The following is a 25,810-nucleotide window of genomic DNA, read 5'->3' on the forward strand; positions in this document are numbered from 1 at the left end:
GTATGTGTGTGGGTGATATCTGTAGTATGTGTGTGGGTGATATCTGTAGTGTGTGTGTGTGAGGCAGGGGCGTAACTACCACAGTCGCAGCGGTCGCCATTGCAAGCGGCTCTGGCAGGTCAGGGGCCCGTGTGTCCCCTTGAGCCTGTCTCCCTTGTCCCCTTATGCTTGTGTCCCTTGTCCCCGTGTGCCAGTCTCCCTTGCCCATTAGTCTCTGTGTGTCCCCATGTGCCTGTCTCCTTTGTCCCCTTGTGCTTGTGTCAGTCTCCTTTGTCCCCTTGTGCTTGTGTCTGTCTCCCTTGCCCACTAGTCCCTGTGTGTCAGTCTCCCTTTCCCACTTGTCCCTGTGTGTCCCCTTGTGCTTGTATCCCTTGTCCCCTTGTGTCAGTCTCTCTTGACCACTAGTCCCGGTGTGTCCCCTTGTGCCTGTCTCCCTTGTCCCCTTGTGCTTGTCCCTTGTCCCCGTGTGTCCCCTTGTGTCAGTCTCCATTGCCCACTAGTCCCCTTGTGTCAGTCTCCCTTGCCCACTACTCCCCGTGAGTCCCCTTGTGTCAGTCTCCCTTGCCCACTAGTCCCCTTGTAACCTTCTCCCCTGCCTCCTAGCCCCCATGTGTCCCCTTGTGCCTGTCTTCCTTGCTCCCTAGCCCGCCTATGTTACCCTTGTGCCTGTCTCCCCTAGCCCCCTTGTGCCCTCTCCCCTGCCCCCTCGTCACCATTTGCTCGTGTCTTTCTCACTGCCCCTGTATGGAGGGGCTGCATTATACTATGAGGGGGGCTGCATTATATTCTATGGGGGTTACATTGAATTGTATGACAGGGCTGCAGTATACTCTGTGGGGTGGCTGCATTATACTCTGTGGGGTGACTGCATTATACTCTGGGGTGGCTGCATTATACTATGTGTGGGCTGCATTATACGGAATCGAGGACTATGGGGAATATATTATACTATATGAAGAACTTTTGGGTGTATTATACTGTGGGAAGTGAATTGTGCGACATGGATGAGGATGGCGGTGCATTATACTATATGGAGCACTATGAGGAGTGTATTATACTATATGGAGGACTGAGCAGTGTATTTTAATATATGGAGGACTATGTGGAGTGTATAATACAAAATGGAGGACTGAGGAGTGTATTATACTGTATGGAGGACTATGAGGGGTGCATTATACTATATGGAGCACTATGAGCAATGTATTATACTATATGGAGGACTGAGGAGTGTATTATACTATATGGAGGACTGAGAAGTGTATATGGAGCACTATGAGGAGTGTATTATGCTATATGGAGCACTATGAGGAGTGTATTTTAATATATGGAGGAGTATGAGGAGTGTATTATACTATATGGAGGACTGAGGAGTGTACAATACTATATAGAGGACTATGGGGAGTGTATTATACTATAAGGAGGTCTATGGGGAGTGTATTATACTATAAGGAGGACTATGGGGGTGCATTATACTTCTTATATGGATCCCCATGACTTCTATGTTAGCCCCTGATGAGTATAATGGTTTATTTTCTTTTATACATTACATAACAATGGTAGTACAGGGGACAAATATATCCCAGGATGGGGCACCGGATAGTTATTCAACTGAGGTCACACTATGCAACTTTGCAATAAAGCTATGGTGTGCGAAATGAATAGGGAAAATTTGAATTTGGGAGGAAAATATTTTGGCGTGGGGGGGGAGGGCCCATTTGAAAGTTCGCATCGGGGCCCATAACTTTGTAGTTACTCCACTGGGGAGTCCCCACGTGCTGAGGTTGTCTAACAGCTTCAAATCATGCAGCGGCGGGTACTAGAACATAACATACAAGTACACCCAGATTCTTGGATAAGACGTTATCCGAGCACATTTGCTCATCACTATAAAGCATCCATCTCTCGGCCTAATCCATGCAGTGGTCTGTCTTACCCCATAACAGCAGGACCCTGTGGCCCTATACAAAGACTGTCTCCATTTCTATTAATAATGCCTCTGCTGAAATATCACACATGAAGTATAGTGTAACACATCATCACATTTGCTTGTAGACAATGCAGATGAGATTTCATGGATGTCTTCCGTCTACCACTATTATGAATTGGTAAAATCACTGGTGGAAGTTTCCTGAGATTCTCTCTTTTCCCATATTCAGGTTGATCCTAGCGGGAAGTATGAAAACTTGGTGACAATTACATCTTTCAAACCGGAGTTCCGCTTGGCCGGGGGTCTGAATCTTCCAAAAATAATTGACTGTGTGGGTTCAGATGGGGAGGAAAGACGACAGCTTGTGAAGGTACTGACTGCGAAGGATCTGAGCTCCGAGCTCACAGCATTTTATGAGCAGACTGAAGCCCTGTGTGATCACAGAGCATTAATTTCTACTGAATTAATATACTGTGGATTGATCACGGTTTAGGATTTGTCACGATAATCTCTTACAGGATATGTATGAGCATTGGGAGCTAATTTGCACAATGGAATCAGAAATGTGCAAAGTTTTCAGCACTCTTTATTACTGGGTTCTTTCCGAGTAGATAACTTAGACCGAGGGCCACATACAGCTCGCTATGTACTTCTGTGTAGCCCCCAACTATTTGGACACAAACATACTTGCCTTTGTGTGGCTGCTTAAATGTAGTTTTCATACAAGAAAAAATATTGGATTGGAAATGAATAAAAAAAAAAATATATATATATTGGATTGGGGTCTCTTGACAATTTTTTGGCCCTCCGTAAAAGTGTATATGGTGTAGTTATCAATGCTTTCAGTTCCTCCCATTTAAATTTTTTTTCCCAAGAACAAAGTTCATTTTTCCCAAGAACAAAGTACATTTTAATCAATATATCTTGTAATAATAATATGTTCCATAATTGGTGATGTGTTAATAAAAATGTTTGCTAGGAGATGTAGTATGATCACACCATGTTACAGCATGGTCAGACACAGCAATTACACAGAACAGCAGGAGCACATTTATAAGATTCTCTCAGGCATCTTGTAGACACCTCTACTCCATTACTAAGCCGTGGACAGTACAAAAGTGACATCAACCCAACAAATAAGAACCCCACTTTCCACCGCCAAAGGGCAAGTGGGAAGAGCCGGGCAAAGCGCCAGAATTGGCGTATCTAATAGATGTGCCTGTTCTGGGCGGCTGTGAGCTGCTATTTTTACAGTGGGTGGGGTCAATGTCCATGGTCCCTTACCAGCCTTAGAATACCAGCCCCCATCTGTCAGCTTTAGCTGGACTGGTTGTCAAAAATGATAGGGGGAATCCACACCATGTGTTATTCTTGATAACCAGCCTTGCTAACGCTGGGTTGCAGCCCCCACCTGTCAGTTTTACCTGTCTGGTTATCAAAAATACAGGGGAACCCACACCGTTTTTTAAATTTATTTAGAACGCAGGTGCCAGCGATGAATACTTCCATTAGTCGCACCTTCTCTCGCTGCTAATAGCTGCAGCAGGCGTAGGCTGATGGGAGTAGTCCAATCAGCCGACTCCAGTGACCAGAGGTAAACTTTTTATCTCCGATCATAGCTGCGAGCTAATGTTCTCATTTGAAAGCGAGGGACCCGCGGCTGTAATGATTGTACCACCGATCAGAAGCAGTGTTTGCCACTCTGTCATGCATAAGCTTTGGTAAATCAGCTGTTGCAGAACCACGGGAAGCAAAACCAGACTTATCGGTTGCTGTAGTTCAAGACATGAGACAGTAGCGGACCAGTGATTGGTGCAGCGTTGATCTACTATAATGCAGCCCAGGGGTGTGGTGGTAGAGATCTTATCTGTATGTTTAGGAAAAATCAATACTGTAGAGGAAAATTAAGTGTTTATTCTCCGCTGTTGGTGGACTCCTACAGGAAGAGTCCAGGACACACAAGGGTTGAAGCAATGTGTTTTTTTTATCTATGCGTTTTAAAGTTTGATAACTTCAAAAGGCATCGATAATAAAACACCATTGCTTCAACTCTTGTGTGTCCTGGATCCTTCTTATAGGACTCCACCAACAGTGCAGAAAAAAAAACACTTAATTTTCCTCTACAGTAAACGTACAGATAAGATTTCTACCACCACATCCTAGGCTGCATTATAGTAGATCAACGCTGCACCAATCACTGGTCCGCTACTGTGTCATGTCTTGAACTAGAGCAACCAATATGCTAAAGTGGAGACATCCATCCTATAAAGAAGATTTCCTCCCTGTATTCCTGACCTGTACCATACAACAATGGGGCTCACATTTATAAACTTTTTTTGCAGATGAAGACTTTAGGTAAATCAGTCGTCCAATAATCAATATTTATCATCTACACACAGGAGAGATGATAAGAATATGATTCTCGGGGGTCCAGCTGCTGAGACCACCACTGACCCCAGGACTGGGGGCCTAAAGTATGGTACTCTGTATGGAGTGTTAGTGAGTATGTGGAAGGATTGCTCCATTCTCACATGCTCACCATCTTCCATTTACCCGTGATCGATGTTTCAGCGGTCGGATTCCGTGATCATACATTTATCACCGTTCATCCTCACTAAATAAGTAATTTATCAGTCCAGATCCATATTGCTGTCACTATTTCATCACTAGTGGCTGACTAAATACTTTTTTTTTCCCACTGTACTTCTCATTTAAAGTACATTTCTCTCCATTTCTCTTTGGTGGCAAAAGAACATTGCCCACAAACACTAAAAGTCTATTTTAAAATGGATTTTTTTTTTTGCTTAGTTTTTCTTAGCTTTTAATATAGAACTGATTACTTCAGCAGTGATACTGTATGTGATCACATCTGTAAGTGGCAGTGACTCTGCAGAAGATTTTCCTATTTTTACAAGACCTGAGAGAGCTGAGAATCGGTGAGATTTACATGGCAAACTCTTTCCTGTCCTTGGCTGAGTATTTTTTTTTTCCGTTCCTCAATACAAACATTAAAATGAGACTATGACTGACAGAAGCATGTAAGCATAACGTAGGGGAGAATTTTTCACGAATATTCTTAAGAAATAAGTACGTCCATCATCCTTCTAATACTCTGGGAATGTAATGAACATTTCTTCTACCTTCAATGCCAGGGCCGGGATGACCTGAGACAAGACGCCGTGATGCAGCAGGTCTTCCAGATGTGTAATACACTGTTACAGAGGGATAGTGAGACGCGGAAGAGGAAGCTGTCCATCCGCAGATACAAGGTAAATCACAAACAAAGAGATTATAAGCAGAAATTCGATTTAATAAGTGGTTGCACCGCTTGGCACCAGCAATAGCCATAACTGATAGCATCATTACCAGCGTTCATAGTAAATGTCCAGACTTCTTACTACACATTGTTCGTGGGCTCCCAATGGGGTCCAGTAAGAACTGGCAGGAGCTAAAATATGAAAATTAAATACTCTTCTTTGCTCCCATGAGCCTTTTTTTCTGGCGCGTATCTGATGACATCACACACCACATTAGTGATGTCATCAGCTCCGTACACATATCTTGTGCTGATGTCTACATGTAGTTGTACTCTGAAAGTCATCGCAACGTACCAGTGGGTTTGGGTTGATGGTTTCCCTAGGGAACTTGTGTTGTCAGAGCTGAATATAGCATAAGTTAGAGCTCCATCCTCTTGGTGAGGTGTGCTGGTGTCATGGACTCAACTCTATCTTCGTCCTGGTGGATAAAATCTAAAAAGTCTCTGGTCACCGCTGTGGAAGAGGTTCACTTTTTATTCAGCTTCTATTGTTAAATCGTAACCATCACGTTTCGATTGTTAGGTGGTCCCATTATCCCAGAGGAGCGGTGTACTGGAATGGTGCTTCGGCACAGTGCCCATTGGTGAATATTTGGTGAATGCCGACGATGGTGCTCACAAACGTTACCGTCCTGGTGATTACAGCAGTCTGCAGTGTCAGAGGAAGCTGATGGTTAGTTCTCATCAATTCTACATATATTTATTCTGTAAATAAATTATTTTTCTTAGATTAGAAGAATTATATTTAGCAGTGGACACTAAAGAACACGGAGTTTTGAGATTCCCTGACTTTGTAAGTCGCCCTAAGTGACATCATCCGCTCATCTACATCATCATAACGTTTTGAAGAGTGTGGTTGTTTCCTGAGCACGAGGTTGGTGTACCTCAAAACACGTAGATGCACACCATAGAATAAACAGATGTTTTTATCTTATTGACTCTCCGTTATCCTTTGTGGGATATGGACAGCAGCGAAGGAAAGCTGCACATCTCCTACTATCATCATAACATATTGGTCATATACCTATGATGAGAAATGATTGCCTGCTCTGACAGGTTAAAACTGTGAGGCTGCATTACTGAACGTTTCTGATAAACGTGTCTTCCGATTGGCCAGGTGCAGTGGTACTGACACTCCTTGCCGGTCCAAAGCACCATTCACATCAATCAATACACTGACATGTACACACATAACCATTGTTCAAGTCTGTTAAGGCATAGATATTAATGAGGGAGGTAGTTTTCAATCCATACAAGGACTCTATCCAGGACAGAAAACAAAAGGGACATATTACTACCAGACTCTCACAGTGGTGCAGCCTCAAGTTTTAGTTCTGTAGCTTTAAAGAAGCCCTCCCATTAAGATTTTTTTTAATCTGTGTGTGTAAATATACTGTACTCACCTACTGCTATTTTCTCAGCATCAAGCGCTGTTCTGCTCCACTTCGCAGTCATGTCACCACTCTCCATACTCTCTGGATCAGTCTATGCTCTCTGCGTGAGCCTTATATATATTCTTCTTTTCATATGCTTTTTTCCTTTTTAACAAGTTATTAAGTTCTGTGTCCATCCTTCCTGGTCTCTTTAAATGCTTCAAATTTTTCCTTCTTTTTGGGATTGTTACCGATTGTGCAGTGAGAATTTCATTTAGCAAAATCTCCCATCCTTCTTGGACATTTCTTACCTTTAGAATATCCAGCGATTGGACCTTTCCTACCCTCTTCCTGAGTCCATTGAAATTTCGATACAGTTTATAAAAATATTATAAAATGTAATCTTTCCTTTTGATAGGATGTGCAGCGAGCACGATTTGAAGATAAGTATCAAGTATTTCTTGACATCTCAGAGCATTTCCGACCCGTCTTCCGTTATTTCTGTATGGAGAAGTTTTTAGATCCGGCTATTTGGTTTGAGAAGCGGTTGGCTTACACACGAAGTGTAGCTACATCCTCCATAGGTAAGGTGTTCCCATTATGCATTACAGCGGGGAGCGTTATTAGGGGTCACTGTTGTCATATCACCGGAGTCATGGCCTAGTACTTGCTATGAATACATGTTAGTTATTTTTTTTATTTCAGTTGGCTATATTGTTGGACTTGGAGACCGACATGTGCAGAACATTCTCATAGACGAGGAGACAGCCGAGCTTGTTCACATTGATTTGGGTTAGTCATTTTCCATGCTTCTTTCTTTGGATGTCCTATGTGCACAATTCATGGCTTTATTCTATTCTTATACACATGTATATAGAGGTCTTCTAAGGACAACCCCTGTCCACGTACTCTGATGTTCCTGCTTGGGACCCTCATTTAAGAGCCATAGGGGGCATGGGAATGGTTATTTTCAATGAACAGGATTCTATTCCATTGATGAAAAATGTGGGTGACGATGTTTGAAGTGACATGTTATTCAGTATGTACAGTTGTAGAGAACGTCCTATGTGGAGCAATGGAATAACATTTATTTATGTTTATCCTGTAGATTTGTCAATGTGCCACAAGACCCCCATACACATTCATTAGGTAAAAGACAGCCAATGGGAATTCCAACAAATTTTGTCAGGGGCGATAAGTATTGGGCATGTTGAATTTAATCGCTAGATACTTTTGTTCTGAAGGAAGAAAAGACGCTGCTAAATAAGTCTGGCAGTGGCTTAAGGTCCATTTACACTGCATGGTTATTGTGAACAGCGCTCCTAGATAATGCTTTTTTCTTGCTTATGCATCAGGTGGAATCATCATTTCTACTGCACAAAAGGTCCATCTCGGCAACACGTCATCCTGTGTAAACAGGACCTGCACTTCCGGGATGAATGTCAGCCTATTCGCACTGAATGAAATATTACAGGTTACTCGGTGTGCATCTGAAGCACTGTCTGCCTGTATAAACAGGATATTAAAATGACTGCCGATCAGCAACCAAGTAGCTGATCTTCGGTCATTTTGCCGCCGGTTGGCTACTGTAAACAAACCTTTTCTCTGCTCTCCCCATTCCTTCCAGCCGAAGGGGTTTTCTCCTACGCCTCATTGGGGGACACAGGACCGTGGGTGTTACGCTGCTGCCACTAGGAGGACACTAAGTAAACACAGAAAGAATAGCTCCTCCCCTGCAGTATACACCCTCCTGCTGGCTCTCAGTGAACCAGTTCTTGCTTAGTGTCTGTAGGAGGCACTTGGGTCTGCTTTCAGACCCCACCGTTTTTATTCTATCTTTTTACTTTTTATTCTATTTTTCCTTAACGGAGCGAATGGGGGCGACGGTTCCTTTCTAGGTTCCAATCTCCCCCGAACCATCAACAGGCAAGTACGTGGAGCGTTCCTCCCGTATCCTTTCCTGCAACGTTGGATGCCAGTTCTGAGCTCATATTACGGGCGACGGTTCCTTCGCGTTCCTATCTCCCCCCTCCATAGCAGGCAACCACATGGAGTAGCCCTCCATCTACCTCTCCTGGAGCCAGGTGCATAGCCTGACATGATATATATGGCGTCCGTGCAGCCCCCCTCTGCATCACCACTGATATAGCGGATGACGCATGGCGGCAGAAGCTCTCCACCCCCTCCCTGACTATGGTGACGGTGGATTGAGCACCGGCCCACCGCATCTACCGTGAGTACACTGCGGGGGCCGAGGCGCTAGGGGGGTCCTGGTCCATGGGGTATGGGAGGTCCGCACCTTAAGCCTGTGTCCGTGGGTGGTCCGTAGTGCGGCAACCCCACGAAGGAGTGCAGCTAATGATGGCGCTAATAGCGGTCGCGGCGCTGCAGGCAACCGCAGAAGAAAGAAAAAAAAAATTTCCCTCAATACAGGCCGGAGTTTTGGCTACGCCCACCGGCAGTTAGCCCCACCCACTTTTTTCTGGCATTTCTCGTTCCCTGTTATGAGCTCCCACTTCCTGGTCTCGGCGGCCATCTTGGGACACTCACAGCCCTGATGCTGCAGCACTGCTCCAGCGTTTCCTATCACAGCCCTCAGGACTAGCGTTTTTCTCTGCCTACACTGCAGCCCTGCCCTGGGGACTCAAGACACAGGACGTGGGTAAGCTGCAGACACATAGCTTAACCCTTCCCCTGCTAGTAAGCGCTTTCCTCCAGGCTTTACTATGTCTCAACCAAAGCCTCACAAAAAGTCTGGGAAAACCCACACTGTATTTTTCGCTGCATGAATCTCTTGTAAGGTATCATTACCCTGGGGTCACAATACTGCATTTTGCACAGCTTGTGAACCGGTGACTGCTCAGGAACCACCTGTTGCTGATACTGAACCCAGTGTGCCTAGCCCCCCTGAGTGGGCTACCTCCCTTTCCTGGTCTATGGCATCCCTGGCAAAAGCGTTAGACTCGTTCCGAGACCCTTCCTCTAACCAGGGCACTAATACAGACGACGCTTCCAATGGTCAGAACCCCTTGTACTCCAGGGGTTGTACCTTGCCAAGGAGTTCTCACTCTTCCAGGAAAAGGACTCATGCCATATCCCAAGACCATCAACGGTTTTCGGGTTTTGAGAGCTCCATTTCTCGCTCCCCTTCCATCGGGGCTAGTAGAGAACCTGTTTCAGAGGACGATTCTGATACGTCCCTAGATCAGGAATTTCATCACGATCAGGAGACTCTCGACTCTAATTGAGTCAGTGAATAAGGCTTTGAGACTTGAGGAGGAACCCTTATCTAAAACGGATCATGCCGTGTCCTTTAAGATGACCAAACGAGCTCACAGAGTGTTCCCCACTCATCCCGAGTTTAAGCAAATTGTTGAATCTCACAGGATCCGTCCAGATAAACGATTCACAGGGCAGAAGCCCATGGAGTCCAAATATCGCCCAGGATCTAAGAAAAGATTGTTCACAATCTCCCCCAGTAGATCCTCCGGTATCGCGCCTGGCTACGAAATCTGTTTTATCCTCCTCGGAGGGTGCCTCTATCAAAAATCCAACCGATCGTCAGATCGACAATATGGCGCGTTCAGCCTTTGAAGCCTCAGCGGCCGCACTCTTTCCATCTTTTGCCGCTACGTGGGTGGCTAAGGCTATGACCCACTGGGCTGAGGTCTTGTCTTCAGCAGTACTAGATACCAATCTTCCCCCCGAGAAAGCAGACCTCGCTACTCAGATAGCCAGAGCTGGAGATTTTGTAGTGACCGTGTCCCTGGGTGCCACTGACTGTTTTTCTCAAGCAGCAGCAAATGCCATCACCATCCAGAGGTCCTTATGGCTCAGAGACTGGTGTGCGGATTCTACTTCCAAAAAGTCATTGATTTATCTCCCATATCAGAGCGGCCTTTTTGGCGAAAAGCTCGACCAGTTAATTTCTGGCGCCACTGGAGGGAATAATAATAATAATAATAATAATTTTATTTATATAGCGCCAACATATTCCGCAGCGCTTTACAACTTATAGAGGGGACTTATACAGACAATAGACATTACAGCATAACAGAAATCACAGTTCAAAACAGATACCAGGAGGAATGAGGGCCCTGCTCGCAAGCTTACAAACTATGAGGAAAAGGGGAGACACGAGAGGTGGATGGTAACAATTGCTTTAGTTATTTGGACCAGCCATAGTGTAAGGCTCGGGTGTTCATGTAAAGCTGCATGAACCAGTTAACAGCCTAAGTATGTAGCAGTACAGACACAGAGGCTATTGACTGCATAAAGTGTATGAGAACATGATGCGAGGAACCTCATTATGTTTTTTTTTTATTATTATTTATTTATTTATTTATTTTATTAGGCCACAAAGGGATAGTTAGGTTAATGCGTTGAGGCGGTAGGCCAGCCTGAACAAATGCGTTTTTAGGGCACGCTTAAAACTAGGGTTGAGCGACCTTTGCTTTTTTAGAATCGAGTTGGGTTTCGTGAAACCCGACCTTCTCGAAAGTCGGATCGCGTGAAATCGGACGATTCTAGTCAAAAGTCGGGTTTCGGATCAGAACACGAAACCCAATGCAAGTCAATAGGAATTATATTTTTAATCTCTCTCCTCTCTCTCCTCTCTCTCCTCCGTGCAAAGCATATGTTGTGTTTGACTACGGGAATCGCTGCATCCCAAACGGTAATATGGCTCTATGACGCCGCAGAAACCAAGCCGGAACCTATGTCATCACTCTGCCCACACTCCTTCATTGGCTGAAAAAATGGCGCTAAACGCATCATACGAAACGCGACTTTGGCGCCAAGATCGCGTACCACATGGCCGACCCCACGCTGGGGTCGGGTTTCATGAGACGCCGACTTTACCAAAAGTCGGCGACTTATGAAAATGACCGATCCGTTTCGCTCAACCCTACTTAAAACTGTGGGGATTGGGGATTAATTGTATTAACCTAGGTAGTGCATTCCAAAGAATCGGCGCAGCACGTGTAAAGTCTTGGAGACGGGAATGGGAGGTTCTGATTATTGAGGATGCTAACCTGAGGTCATCAGCGGAGCGGAGGGCACGGGGAGGGTGGTAGACTGAGACCAGAGAGGAGATGTAGAGTGGTGCTGAGCCATGGAGTGCTTTGTGGATGAGGGTAGTAGTTTTGTACTGGATTCTGGAGTGGATGGGTAGCCAGTGTAATGACTGGCACAAGGTAGAAGCATCGGTGTAACGGTTGGTGAGGAATATGATCCTGGCAGCAGCGTTCAGGACAGATTGGAGCGGGGAGAGTTTGGTAAGAGGGAGGCCGAAGAGTAAATTTCTTCCACAACAGAGACCCTATCGGCCCTTTTGGAACCTGTAACCACAGGCTCGGTCCCGATTTTTTCGTTACAACTCAAACTGGTCCTCTACTTCCACATCTCCCGGTTCCGGCCGGGCACAACGTGGAGACAGAGGTTCACAGGCCTCTTTTAAGCCTTCCCCTTTATGGAGAGGCAGGCCAAGGCAGCCGGGATCCAGAGGTAGATAGATCTCTTATCTCGTCCTCCAAACCGTTTTTTCCTGTCTTCTCCCAGGGCAAAGGCATCAGAGTTCTTCAAAGCTATAAGCTCTCTGAGAAAAGACGGAGTTATTATTCCAGTCCCTCAAAGCGAAAGGTTTCAAGGTTTTTATTCAAACCTCTTCATTGTTCCAAAGAAGGACGGTACAGTACGGCCCATACTGGACCTAAAACTGCGTAACAAGTTTGTCAGGGTACGACGGTTCCGGATGGAATCGCTTCGTTCTGTCATCGCCTCCATGGAAAAAGGCGAGTTCCTGGCATCTATAGACATCCAGGACGCATACCTCCACATTCCTATTTTACCTTCTCACCAAAGGTTTCTTCGCTTCACAGTCAGGAAGATCACTTCCAATTCGTTGCTCTGCCCTTCGGCCTCGCCACCGCTCCCAGGGTATTCACCAACTTCATGGCGGCTGCCGTGGCCATACTCCACACCCAAGGAGTGGTGGCGCTCCCGCATTTAGACGATATCCTCATCAAAGTCTCCTCTTTCCGCTCCTGCAAGGAAGCCGTGGCCCTCACAATAGATACCCTTTCTCGCCTGGGTTGGAAGATAAACTTCAAAAAATTTTCCCCAGTGCCGGCTCAGCGAATTTCCTTTCTAGGAATGATACTCGACTCGTCCCGGGGGTTGGTTCTTCTTCGACCGGAAAAGATCTCAGTCTTACAGCGAGAAGCTCAGAAGCTCTCTCAGCCTCGCTCTCACTCTCTGCGCTTCAGTATGAGAGTCCTCGGCAGGATGGTAGCAGCTATGGAAGCGGTTCCATTTGCCCAACTACCGCTCCGTCCTCTACAGCATGCTCTCCTGGCTGTTTGGGACAGGAACCCATTCTCCCTAGATCGTCGGTTCCTCCTTCCCCAGCGAGTCAGACAGTCTCTCAGGTGGTGGACATTGAAATCCTCCCTGAATCAAGGGAAGTGTTTTCTTCCAGTACACTGGCTGGTTGTGACGACAGACGCCAGTCTTCTAGGCTGGGGAGCGGTGTTCCTTCATCACACTGCTCAGGGCCGCTGGTCCCCCCAGGAATCACGCCTTCCAATCAACATCTTGGAAACCCGGGTGATCAGGCTGGCACTTCCCCAGTTCCATCCCTTCCTAGCAGGTCGCCCAATCAGGATTCAGTCCGACAACGCCACTGCAGTGGCATACATCAACCGCCAAGGGGGAACCCGCAGTAGGGCGGCCATGACAGAGGTAGGCCACATCCTCCGATGGGCCGAGGAAAACCGCTCAATGATCTCTGCGGTTCACATCCCGGGAGTGGACAATTGGGAGGCAGACTTCCTCAGTCGGCAATGCCTCGAGTCCGGGGAGTGGTCTCTCCATCCGGAGATCTTCCACCAGATCTGCTGTCATTGGGGAACCCCGGACGTGGATCTGATGGCCTCATGGCTGAATTCCAAGGTTCCCGACTTCATGGCTCGGTCCCACGATCCGGCAGCCATCGGGGCAGACGCTCTTGTACTCCCGTGGCATCATTTTCGGCTTCCGTACATATTTCCCCCGCTTCTTCTCCTGCCGAGAGTCATCAAGAAAATCAGAGCGGAGAGGGTACCGGTAATCCTGATTGCGCCAGATTGGCCGCGCCGGGCGTGGTACGCGGAACTAGTTCAACTAGTTGCCGACGTTCCCTGGCGATTACCGATTCGCGCAGATCTGCTCTCTCAAGGCCCCTTTTACCACCAGAACTCAGAGGCCCTGTGTTTAACGGCATGGCCGTTGAGTCCTGGGTCCTAACCCAGGCAGGTTTCTCTCCAGAAGTTATAGCTACCATGATCAGCGCTAGAAAGCCTACGTCTATGCGTATCTATCATCGCACTTGGAAGACTTTCTTTTCATGGTGTAGCGACCGAGGACGTTCTCCTACATTTTTCCATCCCTTCCATTCTCGAGTTCTTACAAACAGGTTTGGACTTGGGTCTCGCCCTTAGTTCTCTCAAGGGGCAGATCTCATCCCGGTTTGTTCTCTTCCAATGCAGGATTGCCAACAAATTACAGGTCAAGACGTTTATTCAGGGGGTCTCCCATCGGGCGCCCCCCTTATAGGATGCCTTTGGAACCATTGGATCTTAATCTGGTCCTCGGAGTCTTGCAACAGGCTCCTTTCGAACCTCTACAGGAGGTTTCCCTGTCTCTTTCATGGAAAGTTGCTTTTCTAGTTGCGGTCACCTCTATAAGACGAGTCTCCGAGCTGGTGGCTCTGTCCTCTCAAGTTCCCTTCCTGAATTTTCATCAGGACAAGGTGGTTTTGAGGACATCCCCCTCTTTTCTATCGAAAGTTTTATCCTCTTTTCATCTCAATGAGGAGATGGTCTTACCGTCACTCTGTCCAGCACCAGGCCATCGCATCGAGAAGGCCCTTCACACACTGGATTTAGTGAGAGCTCTTAGGAGATACATCTCGTGGACAGCGTCTTTTCGCAGGTCAGATGCCCTATTCGTGCTCCCGGAAGGACCGAGGAAAGGGTTTCCCGCTTCCAAGGCGACAATAGCCAAATGGATCCGTTCGGCTATTCAAGAGTCCTACCGAGTCAGAGGTCTTCCTGTCCCAGCAGGGATTAAGGCTCACTCCACTCGGTCAGTGGGTGCGTCTTGGGCCATCCGGCACCAAGCTTCGGCAGCACAAGTTTGTAAGGCTATGACTTGGTCCAGCCTGCATACCTTTACTGTTGTGAATTCGGTTTGTGGGCTCCCCCGGTGGTCTGTTATGGTAGTGTCTCTTATGTGCCTTCCTCCATCTCTGATTACCTGTCGCCACCCTCTAGGGGAGTTTCCTATTTAAGGCTGCTTGGCTGTTAGTCATATGCCGGCCAACAATGTGCTAGTAGCATTCTGTTGCATTCACCTGCTTCAAGTCCCAGTTCAGCTAAGTTGAATTTTGTTTCTTGTTTTGCTATTTTTGTCCAGCTATCTGCAATGTGACCTTTCAGTGCTGGAAGCTCTTGTGGACAGAAAATTACTACTCCAGTGGCATGAGTTGTCACTGGAGTTTAAAGTAGTTTCTGGATGGTGTTTTTGAATAGTGTTTTTAGGTTGACCGTGAAGTAACACTTTCCTGTCCTTCTGCTATCTAGTAAGCGGACCTCACTGTGCTAAATCTGCTGTTCATCCTACGTATGTCATTTCCTCTGAACTCACCGTCAATATCTGTGGGGGCCTACTATCATCTTTTGGGGTTCCTCACTGGAGGTAAGGCAGGCCTGTATATTCCTCTTATAGGGGTAGTTAGATCTCCGGCTGGCGCGTGGTGTCTAGGGCATCGTAGGTACATCCCCCGGCTACTGTAAGTGTTGGGTCAGGTTCAGGTCACGGTCGACCTTAGTTTCCATCACCCGAGAGCTAGTCCGTTTTGTATTTTTATTCCCCTGGTCATTGGGGTAACCATAACAGTTTGGCCGGCCGGTAAAAAATCTATGTGTTAAAATATGCACTAAAGCAGGAAGGAGGAGAAAAGGTTTTTTTTTTTCTGTGTTTGAAAGTGCACCTTAGTTTGCTCATTTGTATTCCTTGCTTAAACTGCAGTCTTCAGCCTTTTTTTTTCTCCTCTCCTCTTAACCTCTGAATGCTTGGGTTACACCCATTTGAATCATGGATTCACAGAGTTTAGTTGCAGGTTTGAATAACCTTGCGACAAAAGTACAGAACCTACAAGATTTTGTTATACGTGCTCCAATGTCTGAACCTAAGATTCCTCTGCCTGAATACTTTACCGGAGACAGATCCCGGTTTTTGAGTTTCAGGGAAAATTGCAAATTGTTTTTGTCTCTGAGATCTCACTCTGCTGGTGATCATACTCAACAAGTTAAAATTGTTATCTCTCTACTGCGCGGCGACCCACAAAGTTGGGCATTTGCATTATCGCCAGGGGATCCTGCGTTGTTAAATGTAGATGCGTTTTTTCAGGCTTTGGGGTTGCTTTATGAAGAGCCTAATTTGGAGATTTTGGCTGAGAAAGCCTTGATAGCTCTTTCCCAAGGGCAAGATGAAGCTGAGATATACTGCCAGAAATTCCGTAAATGGTCGGTGCTTACTAGATGGAATGAGTGCGCTTTAGCAGCTAATTTCAGAGAAGGTCTCTCTGATGCCGTGAAGGATGTCATGGTGGGGTTCCCTGTGCCTACAGGTCTGAATGATGCCATGAAATTGGCTATCCAGATTGATCGGCGTTTGCGGGAGCGCAAATCTGTGCACCATATGGCGGGGTCTTCTGAGGAAAAATCTGTGCACCATTTGGCGGTGACCTCTGAAAAGGCATTAGAGCATATGCAATGCGATCGTGTTTTGTCTAGAGGCGAACGTCAAAATTACAGGCGCAAAAATGGATTGTGCTTCTACTGTGGAGATCCAGCTCATGTTATATCAGCATGCTCTAAACGTATAAATAAGGTTGATAAAAAGGTTGATAAATCTTTTTCTACAGGTACCTTGCAGTCAAAATTTCTTTTGTCCGTGACATTGATTTGTACCTTATCATCTGTTACTGTGAATGCTTATGTGGATTCTGGCGCCGCTCTGAGTCTCATGGATTGGTCCTTTGCCAAGCGTTGTGGGTTTGATTTGGAGCCGTTGGAAGTTTCTATTCCCCTGAAGGGTATTGATTCTACACCTTTGGCTAGTAATAAACCACAATATTGGACACAAGTGACTATGCGTCTTACCCCAGACCATCAGGAGATTATTCGTTTCCTTGTATTATATAACCTACATGATGTCTTAGTGCTTGGATTACCATGGTTACAGATTCATAATCCCGTCTTGGACTGGAAATCTATGTCTGTGTTGAGCTGGGGATGTCGGGGTATTCATGGGGATGCACCTTTGGTTCCTATTTCTTCATCTACTCCCTCTGAGATCCCAGCATTTCTGTCAGATTTTTATGATGTCTTTCAAGAGCCTAAAGTTGATTCTCTCCCTCCCCACAGAGAGTGTGACTGCGCTATTGAATTGATCCCCGGTAGTAAGTTTCCTAAGGGTCGCTTGTTTAATTTGTCTGTGCCCGAACATACTGCTATGCGGGAGTATATCAGAGAATCCTTGGAAAAGGGTCATATTCGCCCCTCGTTGTCTCCACTAGGGGCAGGATTTTTCTTTGTAGGTAAAAAGGATGGTTCATTGAGACCTTGTATCGACTATCGACTTTTGAATAAGATTACAGTTAAATACCAGTACCCGTTACCTTTACTGACTGATCTGTTTGCTCGCATAAAGGGGGCTAAGTGGTTCACTAAGATCGATCTACGTGGTGCGTATAATTTGGTGCGGATTAAGCAGGGGGATGAGTGGAAGACCGCATTTAATACGCCTGAAGGCCATTTTGAGTATTTGGTAATGCCTTTCGGTCTCGCAAATGCCCCTTCCGTTTTTCAGTCCTTTATGCACGATATTTTCCGTGAATATCTGGATAAGTTTATGATTGTGTATTTGGATGATATTCTTGTTTTTTCGGAGGACTGGGAATCTCACGTTCAACAGGTCAGGAGAGTTTTTCAGGTTTTGCGAGCTAATTCTCTTTTTGTAAAGGGCTCAAAGTGTAGTTTTGGAGTTCAGAGAATTTCCTTTTTGGGATATATTTTTTCCCCTTCATCTATGGAGATGGACCCTGTCAAGGTCCAGGCTATTTGTGATTGGATGCAACCTACTTCTTTGAAGAGTCTGCAAAAGTTCTTGGGTTTTGCTAATTTCTATCGCCGATTTATAGCGGGTTTTTCTGCCATTGCTAAACCTTTGACTGATTTGACCAAAAAGGGTGCTGATGTTGCTAATTGGTCCTCTGCGGCTGTGGAGGCCTTTCAAGAGCTTAAGCGCCGCTTTTCTTCCGCTCCTGTGTTGCGCCAACCTGATGTGTTACTTCCGTTCCAGGTTGAGGTGGATGCTTCAGAGATCGGAGCAGGTGCAGTTTTGTCGCAGAAAGATCCTGACTGCTCAGTAATGAGACCATGTGCGTTTTTCTCCCGAAAGTTTTCGCCCGCTGAGCGAAATTATGATGTGGGAAATCGGGAACTTCTGGCCATGAAGTGGGCGTTTGAGGAGTGGCGTCATTGGCTTGAGGGTGCTAGACACCAGGTGGTGGTCCTCACTGACCACAAGAATCTAATTTATCTTGAGTCGGCCAGGCGTCTGAATCCTAGACAGGCGCGCTGGTCGTTGTTTTTCTCCCGATTTAACTTTGTGGTGTCATATCTGCCTGGGTCCAAGAATGTGAAGGCGGATGCCCTCTCTAGGAGTTTTGAGCCTGACTCGCCTGGTGATTCCGAACCTACCGGCATCCTGAAGGATGGGGTGATATTGTCAGCTGTCTCCCCAGACCTGCGGCGTTCTTTGCAGGAGTTTCAGGTGGATAGGCCTGATCGCTGTCCGCCTGGTAGACTGTTTGTCCCTGATGATTGGACCAGTAGAGTTATCTCGGAGGTTCATTCTTCCGCGTTGACAGGTCATCCTGGAATTTTTGGCACCAGGGATTTGGTGTCTAGGTCCTTCTGGTGGCCTTCTTTGTCTCGAGATGTGCGCATGTTTGTGCAGTCTTGTGATGTTTGTGCTCGGGCCAAGCCCTGCTGTTCTAGGGCCAGTGGGTTGTTGTTGCCCTTGCCTATTCCTAAGAGGCCTTGGACGCACATCTCTATGGACTTTATTTCTGACCTTCCGGTTTCTCGTAGGATGTCTGTCATCTGGGTGATTTGTGACCGTTTTTCTAAGATGGTTCATTTGGTACCTTTACCCAAATTGCCCTCCTCCTCTGAGTTGGTTCCTCTATTTTTTCAGAATGTGGTGCGTTTGCATGGTATTCCTGAGAATATAGTGTCTGACAGGGGTACTCAGTTTGTGTCTAGATTTTGGCGGACGTTCTGTGCCAGGATGGGTATCGATTTGTCTTTTTCGTCTGCATTCCATCCTCAGACTAATGGCCAGACTGAGCGTACTAATCAGACCTTGGAGACTTACTTGAGGTGTTTTGTGTCCGCTGATCAGGATGATTGGCTTGACTTTTTGCCGTTGGCAGAGTTTGCCCTTAACAATCGGGCCAGTTCTGCCACTTTGGTTTCTCCATTTTTTTGTAATTCAGGGTTTCACCCTCGGTTTTCGTCCGGTCAATTGGAGTCTTCGGATTGTCCTGGAGTGGATGCTCTGGTTGATAGGATGCATCGGATTTGGGGACAGGTTGTGGACAATCTGAAGTTGTCCCAGGAGAAGACTCAACAGTTCACTAATCGTCATCGGCGTATTGGTCCTCGTCTTTGTGTTGGGGACCTGGTGTGGCTGTCTTCTCGATTTGTTCCTATGAAGGTCTCGTCTCCTAAGTTTAAGCCTCGGTTTATCGGCCCTTATAGGATCCTGGAGGTTCTTAATCCTGTGTCCTTTCGTTTGGACCTCCCAGCATCTTTTAATATCCATAATGTTTTCCATCGGTCATTATTGCGGAGGTATGAGGTACCGGTTGTTCCTTCTGCTGATCCACCTGCTCCTGTGTTGGTTGAGGGTGAATTGGAGTATGTGGTGGAAAAGATCTTGGACTCCCGTGTTTCCAGACGGAAACTTCAGTATCTGGTTAAGTGGAAAGGTTATGGCCAGGAGGATAATTCTTGGGTGACAGCATCCGATGTTCATGCTCCCGATTTGGTTCGTGCATTTCATAGTGCTCATCCAGATCGCCCTGGTGGTTCTGGTGAGGGTTCGGTGCTCCCTCCTTAAGGGGGGGGTACTGTTGTGAATTCGGTTTGTGGGCTCCCCCGGTGGTCTGTTATGGTAGTGTCTCTTATGTGCCTTCCTCCATCTCTGATTACCTGTCGCCACCCTCTAGGGGAGTTTCCTATTTAAGGCTGCTTGGCTGTTAGTCATATGCCGGCCAACAATGTGCTAGTAGCATTCTGTTGCATTCACCTGCTTCAAGTCCCAGTTCAGCTAAGTTGAATTTTGTTTCTTGTTTTGCTATTTTTGTCCAGCTATCTGCAATGTGACCTTTCAGTGCTGGAAGCTCTTGTGGACAGAAAATTACTACTCCAGTGGCATGAGTTGTCACTGGAGTTTAAAGTAGTTTCTGGATGGTGTTTTTGAATAGTGTTTTTAGGTTGACCGTGAAGTAACACTTTCCTGTCCTTCTGCTATCTAGTAAGCGGACCTCACTGTGCTAAATCTGCTGTTCATCCTACGTATGTCATTTCCTCTGAACTCACCGTCAATATCTGTGGGGGCCTACTATCATCTTTTGGGGTTCCTCACTGGAGGTAAGGCAGGCCTGTATATTCCTCTTATAGGGGTAGTTAGATCTCCGGCTGGCGCGTGGTGTCTAGGGCATCGTAGGTACATCCCCCGGCTACTGTAAGTGTTGGGTCAGGTTCAGGTCACGGTCGACCTTAGTTTCCATCACCCGAGAGCTAGTCCGTTTTGTATTTTTATTCCCCTGGTCATTGGGGTAACCATAACACTTTACAAAACATTACCACATTCACTCTCAAGCCTTGGCAGATGCGACCGTCGGCAGACGAATTCTGCAGGCGGCTGTGCCGCATCTGTAACTTGTGGGTGCAAGTAGCAATTGCAGTTAATTGTTTCCCACCCAGGGACTGCTTTAGGGCATCCCATGGTCCTGTGTCCCCCAATGAGGCGTAGGAGAAAAGGTGATTTTTGTGTACTCACCGTAAAATCCTTTTCTCCGAGCCAATCATTGGGGGACACAGCACCCACCCTGTTAGCCTATTGGCTTTGGTTTTTGTTGAGTTAACTTGGTTTTTGACCTAGTTCATCCTTGTTAAATATTAAGCTCCTACTGCTTTGTTACCGAACTGGTTCACTGAGAGCCAGCAGAAGGGTGTATACTGCAGGGGAGGAGCTATTCTTTCTGTGTTTACTTAGTGTCCTCCTAGTGGCAGCAGATAACACCCCATGGTCCTGTGTCCCCCAATGATTGGCTCAGAGAAAAGGATTTTACGGTGAGTACACAATAATCTCCTTTTAAGCAAATCCGTCATGATTTGGCGATTTCAATTCAAGGAGCCAATACAAATGTTCTTTTACCGTAGTTCCTACGTAAGTGTTGATGTCCCGGCAATGACATGTAACTGCTGCAGGCAGTCCCTGGCTGTGCGAGGCAACATTTGGTACATACACTGCCCGTACCTGCAATTTCTATTTTCATGGAAGCGGGATGCCACATCATTTGTCACCTCAAACAGCAAGTCTAGAAGCGCCTGTATGCCCATATAACTTAAAAGATAATTTTCAAGTTCTTGAATGGGTAAAATTTACTAATAGCTTGTAAAAAAACAGGAAACTTTACAACTTACTATTTATTAAAATAGTCAAGAATGAGGATTTTTCTTAGTTTTATTGCTTACTTTAGCTGCCTAGATTACCTTCTACTTCTGCAGTCTTTCAGTAATGGTCGATACTCAGGCAATGAGTGCAAGCCTTTACAAGGTCTTTCCAATAGAGCATGTAGGCGCTGCTCTGAAGCTGGTGGCATCAGTGGAGCCGTCTGCCTCAGCTGACCTAAGATCCTCTTATGCTGAAACACACTGTCCTTCGACAAGGAGGAAGCTGGGAGGTCAAGAATCGGTACTCGCCTGAAAGCTAACATGAGACAACCCTTTAACAGGAGAGTGATTTACTGTTTTGTAGGTGTTGCCTTCGAACAGGGAAAAATCCTTCCAACTCCTGAGACTGTCCCTTTCCGTTTGACACGGGACATTGTGGATGGCATGGGCATTACTGGAGTAGAGGGCGTCTTCCGGAGGTAACACATACTCATATGGTGTAAAAGAAATCCTTCATGTTGAAAATTGATTCTGAATTGCAGACAGGATATTATAGACCAGGAAGAGCTGATCAGATCAATATTGGGAGAAAGGTTTTAGCAAAACCTCATTTAATTAATTGAAATCCCTGTTGTTTGAATGAATGAGTCCAGTGGGCGGTTGTATTCAGTCTGCTTTGTATGAGAGCAGCAGTGGCTCAGTGGTTAGCATTGCAGCGTTGGGGTCCTGGGTTCAAATCCCACCAAGGACAACATCTGCAAGGAGTTTGTATAACTGGAAAAAAAAAGACCAAGAAGCCGCACCAACAGCTGGTTTGTCACCTGCACACACTTATTCTATGTCCTCATCATGCGTAAATGCCCATGCAGATATCGGGTGCTCTCCATGAAAAAATCCAAACTTAAAGTACAACAGTCTAATAGAAAATGCGAGCACTCACCATCCGCTAAGATCCACTTCTTTATTATGACATGTAGTCAAAAGGCAGGACGAATCAGGGAACAAATGTGATTCCACAAGACGGCCGTTTCACACTACCGCGCTTCCACGGGTCTTGATCTGCAAGGAGTTTGTATGTTCTCTCCGTGTTTGCGTGGGTTTCCTCCGGGTTCTCCGGTTTCCTCCCACACTCCAAATACATACTGATAGGGAATCTAGATTGTGAGCCCCAATGGGGACAGTGATGATAATGTCTGTAATGTACTGTGTAATATGATGGCACTATATAAAGGAGTACCATAAATAAATGACTCTGCATGAAGACAGCTGTCAATCACGAATCAGGACCGCCCACCGGACTCATTTATACTGTATAGTTATATGCAAATTATACTTTAACTTTGCCAACAAACTCCTTTTGCTCAACTCCTCCTCTATTCTGTGCTGTCCACAGATCAGACTGTGTGTACGACCCTTAGATAATACATGTTCATGTTAACTCGTCTAGCATCATCTCTAGTGTTCCTTCAGGCGTTTCACACAGTTCACATAGGAAATGTTCAGATTGTTCTGTATCATACACCGATGACATCTACTTATTGTATTCTAATCAGCAGCAACGTTGATGGAGTAACTTTTCTTTTGGCCCTAATTTAACCATTGTAGATGCTGTGAAAAGACCATGTCCGTTATGAGAAGATCTCAGGATGCTCTGCTGACCATCGTTGAGGTATGTCTGAGCTCATAGAACAATACAGAAAAAAAACAAAATTCATCAGCTCACCACTTTAAGGTGACAATAACAGCTTGTTGGGTGCAGTGCGCGGACAACGGTGTGGGTCGGTTCCCAGGATGTGAATATAGTAAATGGATAATTACGGCATCTGCAATTGAAAAAATGTAAAAAAAAAAAATAAAATATTTGGTCATTCTAAAATTTTAAAGACAAAAAATATGAAAAATAAACACTTTGCCTGCGACTGTCAGGGCCATGCAGGACCCTTGGTCATAGTCATTTAAAAAAAATAAAAATAAATTGCAGATGCTGGAATTATTCACACTCTGAGCTCATAGAGCTTAGTTGTCTCATTCAGCCATTTGGTTCCTGCAGAATCAAAGGGGATATCTGGGGGAAAAATGGGACTTAATGTGATTATTTTTATACATGTGATACTTTGTGTAATCTGCATTTTTCCATCAGGTCCTCCTCTACGATCCCTTGTTTGATTGGACTATGAATCCTCTGAAAGCGCTCTACTTACAGCAGGATGAAGCGGAGCTCAATGCAACATTGCCAGAGGACCCCGAGTGCAACAGGAACAGCAGGTACTGTGACCATCTGGACTCAACTTTTACATGTCGCTATCGACTACAAACCATCCTCCATTTTTTTCAAGACTTTTCACTTTGCACCGATAGGAGCCATATATAAATTACAGGAATGTAATTTGACAGTAAGTCTGTATATTCGGCTTCTACAAACCCATCAGCAATTGTATGGCACGTCATTAGAATATACCATAACCTTATATGACAGGCATAAACCATTAACAGTTACATTGCTTCCACTCCCTCACATGTCCTTTTCTAGCTGCTCCTTCAGAGGGGGTGACATACTGATGAGTGATATCTCCAGCGATATCGAAGGAAAACAGTAGCCAAATATCAGGACAATCATCCGAAATGTGATGTCTATTACCAACCTAAAGGGGTTGTCTGGTTCAACATCCTACATTTAAATACCCTGAAAAAACATAACAGAAAAAAGGCAGCCATATTGACTAACAACAGAAAACTAATGCACTACATGATGCAGCAAGCCTTCTTTTAAATATCCTGTTAAGGAATTCTGAATTAATGTTGGCGGATTCTCCATTAAGGGCGTCTGTTAGTAGAGTCAACCCCCCTTAGCTGTCTACATGAGCACATGCAGGTTATAAAAAATTAAATGCATTGATATCTGTGATCTGATGTTTTTTCAGAAAATTTTTTTTTTCTTAATATGTAAATGAGCTGTTAACCCCTTCATGACCTTGGGATTTTCCTTTTCTCCTTCGCCACATTGGGGGACACAGGACCATGGGTGTTATGCTGCTGTCTCTAGGAGGCTGACACTAAGTTGAGACAAAAAAGAGTTAGCTCCTCCCCTGCAGTATACACCCTCATGCTGGCTTCCAGAGACCCAGTTCAAGCTTAGTGTCCGTAGGAGGCACACTGGATTTAAATCTTTCTATCCCGGACGAAGGGGGCGACGGATTCTTTCATGTTCCGATCTCCCCCGAACCAACAACAGGCGAGCACGGGAGTTTCACCTCTCCGTATCCTCTCCTGCGACGTGGGAAGCCACTGCCTGAGCTGATTTTTAGGGGCGACGGGCCCCTTCAAGGGCACCGATCTCCCCCCTCCCTTATCAGACGAGCACTGGAGTGTCACCTTCAGTATCCTCTTCTGCAGCCAGGCCTATTGCCGGACATTCAGCCCTGACCACCAGGTTTTACCCTCGGCTGTTCAGGGGCACCTTACATTGTGGCGTCCGTGCAGCCCCCACTGCATCACCACTGAGAAAGCGGATGATGGAAGGAGGCGGACGGTTCCTCTCCACCCCCCTTTCATGGGGATGGTGGATGGAGGCTTCCCCCAACCCTGCACCGTCCTAATCCCCCAGGCACAGCTCACCAGATCCATGGAAAAACATCTCTGACCACTGGTGCAGCAGGCTTCTCTGCTTTTTCTCCCCTTCTGTCGGGGTAAGTGCCATACCATTTGGGGGAGGGTTGGTCGCCCCAGCGGTTCCGGAGGGCTCCTTCTCCTTTTCAGGGTCTCCCCTAGGGTCCGGCGATCCTCGGCCGCGCGCCGGGCCGAAGCCGCAAATTTAGTCCCCGGCTTCGGCCTAGCAGGCCGGTTCCCGATAGGCTCCGCCCCCTTTTTCGTGTCATTCGGCGGCTCCGCCCCCTGGTCCTGGCGCTTCTCGCTCTCTGCGAGATTCCCCTCACCAACCCCCGGCGGCCATCTTTCTTCTCTCTGCACGCCACAGCTCCAGCTCCACGTGCAGAGCTCTGACTGCCGGCTGCGCTCCTCCAAGTGCAGCGCCCGGTCCGCTGGCTGTCTCTCCACCAGCACCGCCGTTCTTCCTCTCTCAGCGGGACACAGGACCATGGGTAAGGAGACGACGTTAGTTCTCCCTTGCAGCATCGCCCTCGCTTCCACAGCTTACAGGCCCTGTGCACTGTCTTTTACTTTAGCGTACACCATGTCCCAGTCAAGGACCAGAAAGATCACTAAGGTGCATACTACCTTTTTTACTACGTGTACCACCTGCCAGGCTCCTCTTCCTCGGCCTCAGAGTTCCTCCCTCTGCTCAGCCTGCGATGCCCCAGATGCCCAGGAGCCCTCCGCCGCTACCGACCCCAGTGTATCTAGTCCCCCGGAGTGGGTGGCGTCCCTGTCACAGTCTGTGGAT

At 46.4% G+C, this 25,810-nt stretch overlaps 1 protein-coding gene across 2 annotated transcripts in view; it reads left to right on the forward strand.

Annotated features, from left to right (window-relative positions):
* The window catches only part of ATM (ATM serine/threonine kinase), a 171,988-nt gene that overhangs the window by 133,984 nt on the left and 12,194 nt on the right, over positions 1-25,810 (forward strand). For both annotated transcript variants that reach the window (XM_077298431.1, XM_077298432.1), the window contains exons 55-62: positions 2,157-2,297; positions 5,080-5,196; positions 5,767-5,916; positions 7,035-7,200; positions 7,322-7,408; positions 21,776-21,890; positions 23,017-23,080; positions 23,552-23,676. In XM_077298431.1, the coding sequence (XP_077154546.1) occupies positions 2,157-2,297; positions 5,080-5,196; positions 5,767-5,916; positions 7,035-7,200; positions 7,322-7,408; positions 21,776-21,890; positions 23,017-23,080; positions 23,552-23,676 (965 nt within the window). The remainder of the gene's footprint in view (positions 1-2,156; positions 2,298-5,079; positions 5,197-5,766; positions 5,917-7,034; positions 7,201-7,321; positions 7,409-21,775; positions 21,891-23,016; positions 23,081-23,551; positions 23,677-25,810) is intronic.

Source organism: Ranitomeya variabilis, chromosome 3, assembly GCF_051348905.1.
Source record: "Ranitomeya variabilis isolate aRanVar5 chromosome 3, aRanVar5.hap1, whole genome shotgun sequence".
In the NCBI taxonomy this organism is placed as follows: Eukaryota; Metazoa; Chordata; class Amphibia; order Anura; family Dendrobatidae; genus Ranitomeya; species Ranitomeya variabilis.